This window comes from Papilio polytes, unplaced genomic scaffold, assembly GCF_000836215.1.
Source record: "Papilio polytes unplaced genomic scaffold, Ppol_1.0 DF823689.1, whole genome shotgun sequence".
NCBI lineage: Eukaryota > Metazoa > Arthropoda > Insecta > Lepidoptera > Papilionidae > Papilio > Papilio polytes.
In genome coordinates this window covers 134,391-139,241 of record NW_013525515.1, presented here as the reverse complement: position 1 = coordinate 139,241, position 4,851 = coordinate 134,391, and the positions used below count along the sequence as shown (strand labels likewise).

At 36.2% G+C, this 4,851-nt stretch overlaps 2 protein-coding genes across 3 annotated transcripts in view; one reads left to right on the top strand and one right to left on the bottom strand.

The window, feature by feature from the left end:
• The first annotated feature begins 139 nt into the window (after positions 1-139).
• LOC106104344 (alcohol dehydrogenase [NADP(+)]-like) lies at positions 140-4,100 on the top strand. Of its 2 annotated transcripts, none has more exons than XM_013284374.1 (6): positions 140-577; positions 651-818; positions 1,425-1,628; positions 1,769-2,019; positions 2,100-2,250; positions 2,792-4,100. In XM_013284374.1, the coding sequence occupies exons 1-6, from the start codon at positions 512-514 to the stop codon at positions 2,948-2,950; spliced, it is 999 nt and encodes a 332-aa protein (XP_013139828.1). In that variant the 5' UTR covers positions 140-511; the 3' UTR covers positions 2,951-4,100. The 2 variants fall into 2 exon arrangements, with proteins under 2 accessions (XP_013139828.1, XP_013139829.1); XM_013284375.1 differs by having other exon boundaries at positions 141-577; positions 2,772-2,865.
• A 166-nt stretch (positions 4,101-4,266) lies between these two features.
• LOC106104343 (DNA replication licensing factor mcm5) overlaps positions 4,267-4,851 on the bottom strand; it is a 10,366-nt gene continuing 9,781 nt past the window's right edge. The window contains exon 13 of the mRNA XM_013284373.1: positions 4,267-4,555. Within this exon, the coding sequence (XP_013139827.1) occupies positions 4,326-4,555 (230 nt within the window). The 3' untranslated portion in view covers positions 4,267-4,325. The remainder of the gene's footprint in view (positions 4,556-4,851) is intronic.

Sequence of the window (4,851 nt, the reverse complement as noted above, 5' to 3'; positions counted from 1 at the left end):
CATTATTGGGTCGTGCATTATCGTGGCTGTACATTATTGCCTCCCGACTTTTCAAGAACTTTTTCGTTTATAAATATTTTTAGTTTCTTAAGATAAATATTTATTTTGGAATAAAAGAATTTGTACTTAATATAAATTTAAATTTTACCTCATATACAACAAAGTGAATAAGAAAAATTTGAACATGCTTTAATTTCTAGACGGATCAGTAGCGGGAAGTTCAAAATACTAAGCTGTTACATCATAAAAATCAATACTAGATATCACAGAGTTGCGCTGCATTATTCTCATGTCCTGTAGACATTGGGTGTAATATATCGATCACAGTTCGTACGATACGATTGCTTTTAAATAATTAGTGAGCACTCATTAGAAAAAAAACATTTTCTTTTTGGCTATTTGCCAAAAGAGATCTGTCAGACTTTTCTTGAACAACGCCGATTATTGAACAGTGAGAGAGTGATTCAAGTTCATAGTCCAGCTAATCCAGGGTTAAGGAAAAACAAACACCATGAGATATGCGACGCTGTCCCAGACTGGTGATGTTATGCCTACATTGGGTTTGGGCACCTGGCAGGTTTGTACCATACGTAACGTAATTGTAAACTCTTCATGACTTAAAAAATGTAATATTACTAAAATACTTTCAGGCCCCGCCTGATGTTATAGAATCTACTGTCTATAAAGCCTTAGATTTGGGGTACAGGCATATAGATACTGCCTTTAACTACAATAACGAAGAGGCAATCGGTAATGCCATTAAACAATGGATTACTGATGGGAAGGGAACAAGAAAAGAATTATTTATCACTACTAAGGTTAGTTCAGTATAGTTTTAAACTACTTGTAAAAAATAATTCCGCGTTGTTAATTTATAGCGTTTCTATCATTTGATGTCCACAATATGTTAGAACCATCCGCCATTATCTAGTCGCTAGCGTTTCAGCAGACATATGTGTTGCGAAAAATACTTTACAATAGCAAATAAAGTAATATCTAAGATGAAAATAATTTGTCGATATGTAACGTAATACAAAACAAATTAAACACTAATTTTGTAAAAAAATCTCATTCTTATGATAGCGCCAACACCACGAGGAAAGCATTTTTCCACGTTTAACTCCAACATACAAGGTTTTTAGATATACTGATGATTTAAGAAAAAGTAAAGGTGGGTTACGAAAATAGATGTTTGCTGAGAATTCTTTTCGTTTCGAAATGTTTGCTATAAAATATTGGTAGGAGAAAATGGACGCTGAAAGTTTTGTTCCTAATGCGTTGTTCCTAAATGTAAAAGGCGTATTTTTTCTAGCACTATCGATATGCGGCAATAGTAACATTAACGTGTATAAAAAATCTAAATTCCAATTAAGATTGTGGACAACGGCGTTTTACATTTTTTAATGATTGCGCATATTTTGCAGTTGCCCCATGTCGGCAACAGGGCGTCTGATGTGCGCAAATTCCTTGACCTACAATTGAACCGTTTGCAAATGGATTATGTGGACTTGTATTTAATACATGTCCCATTCGGTTTCCATTGCAACGTTGACACCCTGACGCCGGTCGTCAAGGACAAGGGCGAGTATGATCTCGATATGGATACCAATCACATCAACACTTGGATGGTGAGTTTTATTAATTTTTGTGCTTGCGTAAAGTGTTCTAACAAAAACAAGATTTCTTTCAAATTATGAATGCGAGCTTTGCGAGTATTTCGGAGAATTTTCAACAAATTCTGTATGAATTAAGAAAATATGAAATATAGGTGATGGAGCAATGCCAGAAGGAGGGGCTCATCCGCAACCTCGGGCTGTCGAACTTCAACCAGGCGCAGATCAGCAAGATAATGAAGTACGCGACGCTGAAGCCGCAGGTGCTGCAGGTGGAGCTGCACGCGTACTTCCAGCAGGTGGAGTTGCGCAAGTTCTGCGCCGACAACGACATCGTGGTGACCGCGTACGCGCCGCTCGGCAGCCCCGGCGCCAAGGACCACTTCGTCAACAAATATAACTACAAGTACGTACGCACATACACTACAGACACAATACGTTTACTGTTTCATTATTTATGTTTAAGTCGACACATACAATTTTCAGCCCAGACGCTTTTCCGGATCTTTTAGGCCACCCAGAAGTAAAGGAGATTGCCGCGAGACATGGCAAAACACCGGCACAAGTCCTGTTAAATTTCTTAGTCAATCAAAAGGTCGTAGTCATTCCAAAGAGTACTAGTGAGAAGAGATTGAAGGTGTGTACTGCCATCATTTACTTAACTTCGCCGTTTAGAGGCCGTTTGTTAGCGAGCGCGCTGTAGACTTCTTTCTAGAGTAGTCGCAGCTCTCTGGTGCTTTCGATGAATTTCATAGTAACTCATCGTCTTCTCATCCCCTCCATCTGCGGACAGAACTCTACTTTACAATTACATGCGCGTTCACAAAAAGATTCACTATATTGAATTGATTTCTCGAATTTAAATATAATACTTCAAGCTAGTACGTGCGATGCATGGCAACACAAAAATAGCATGTCTCCTAACATTTTATTCAACATTTTTTTAATAAATCCGGAATTGACAGAGGCTCAAAATTTTTAAGGACTGAATCTTTTAAACCCTTACTAAAAACTCTAATTATACTGATATGTGTCGATTCAAGATTTGTTTTGTTAACTTTTTTTCTCGTACACTCTACACTTTAACACTACATTTAATAAAATTGAATATCTCACAAACTCAATTTAATAGCTGCACGACTCATTATTTTGTTTCAGATCAACTGATTTTGTTTCAGGAAAACTCCGATATATATAATTTTGAGGTAACGCCAGCGGAAATAAATAGCTTAAAAAACTTAGACAAGGGCGAGGGCGGGCGTATATTTAATTTTCTCTTCTGGAAGGGCGTTGAAAAACATCCCGAATATCCATTCGATGTTCCCCACGCGGTCTAAGAGTAGCATTATCATTTATACCCGGCGGTCTTGGTCCTAATATTCTTGTTAAGCAATTACTCTTATCGTCAATTCTGTCTCAAGATGGTTAAATCTTACTACAATAATTGTATTAACAAAACTCTTCTGGATTTATCAAAGTCCTCGGTCACATTTTAGTAACATTTAGGGCCTATCCCAGCGAATTGTAAATTGTCTGATAACAATCCAACGTGTAAAATATCGGATTTTGTTCCCTTATCAGACAGTGACGTCAATTTTTGCAATCTTAGGCTTTATCAGCCAGTGGTGGGACAGGCCCTAAGAGCTAATATTGTTAACGTTAAAGATAGAGAAATTCTACTTATGCTTTTCTTCTTATTGAGTAAGATTAGCAGCGGGTTTTCTTCAATACTTGTTAAATTAAATATTTCTATTCAATTCTAATTATATGATTAATTCATCTCTACAGTATAATTAACGACAATTCCATTTGTTAAGTAGCAATTTAAGGAATTGTAAAATTTATTTATTTGCAGGAAGACGAAAGAATTACTAACATTCTCTTAATCATTCCAATTAGATAAGTTAAAGCTTGTGTTAGGAGATTTTCGACAAATATTTCAAGTAGAAATCAAATTTACTTAAACTACTTAGTTTATTCAGTATAAGACACTAAACTATGGAATGTAAATGTTTAAGCAAATAATCGTTAAACACAGTTTTTACTACGGGAAAAATAAACTGTATTTTTAATCTGTATACCATTAAAGGGTTAAGATTTGAATAAGAGAGGTTTCCTTGTTTTCCCTCTTCAAAACCTAAATGTCAAGTGTTGTAATGTCGCAACGGAAACCCATTTTTGACCGATTTCCCAAAAGGAGCAAAAGGGGGCTGCATTTTTTTTATAAGATATCCTGAGACATAATTGGCGATAACTTTTTTCTACCTCTATCCGCTTCGTGATTATTTTCTACGCTTGAATATGATGACCACCGAGTAGCTTTAACATTTTAACGTCAGTTCAACTGGCACATACAATATTACTATGCTCTGAGCATCGCTATTATCGTATTAAATGTATTCAATACTTAATGTGAACACTAGACTAGTCTGTAGTGAACATTACTTGCGATTATTGGTGTTTAATTCAATAAAGGATAAAAAAATATTGGTGTTTTATTTATAATTATATCAATTTCCATTTTAAAATCTTCACTTTCACCCCCTTTCATTCCCACTCTCTTGTAGAGTAAAGGAGAGGACACAGGGTAATAGGAATCCTCATCACACAAGGTGGTTAATTAGAAAAGTATTATAAAAATAAAACTAACGACAAAGAAAATAGGGTTTTATTTCAGTTCAAATTAAATCAATAACGCATAAAATATAAATTTTATGACAGTCTGTACAACATTTTCCTTTGCAATCTGTGCTGTAGTTCGCCGCGTCTTATCATCGTGTGCACCACCTTGAGTATGGCGCGCTCCGGATACTTCTGTCTGATGAAGTCCTGTATGATGGTCTGCTCCGACACCTGCGAGCCCACGGCGAATCTACGTTTCAACTGCTTCTCTATACGCGACAGCATCTCGTGGTCCTCTTCTGTAGTGAAACCTTCAGCACCTGGATGTAAATTATATATTTACTAGCTTTCGCCCGATACTCCGTCCGCGTGCAATTATAAAAAAACCTATGTGTCCTTAGGACTAGCTTGAAAACCTATGCCAAATTTCATGGAGATCTAACTACTAAAACTCTTACAAACATCCAACCATCTAACTTTTGCATTTATAATATTACTAAGAAGTAAGATTATTTTTGGATTGATGGACATCGTGGGCATCGCTTGCCTATTATTATAGTCTTATTTGAAGTGATTTATATATTTCACATTTTTGATTCCTCATGGGGGGGGGGGG

What these genes read in the sequence shown, in the direction of transcription:
- LOC106104344 (XM_013284374.1), top strand. Translation starts at nt 512, where the DNA reads ATGAGATATGCGACGCTGTCCCAGACTGGTGATGTTATGCCTACATTG. An exon ending in AATTATTTATCACTACTAAG is followed by an intron (nt 819 to 1,424) that starts GTTAGTTCAGTA and finishes CATATTTTGCAG; the next exon opens with TTGCCCCATGTCGGCAACAG. An exon ending in CTAGTGAGAAGAGATTGAAG is followed by an intron (nt 2,251 to 2,791) that starts GTGTGTACTGCC and finishes ATTTTGTTTCAG; the next exon opens with GAAAACTCCGATATATATAA.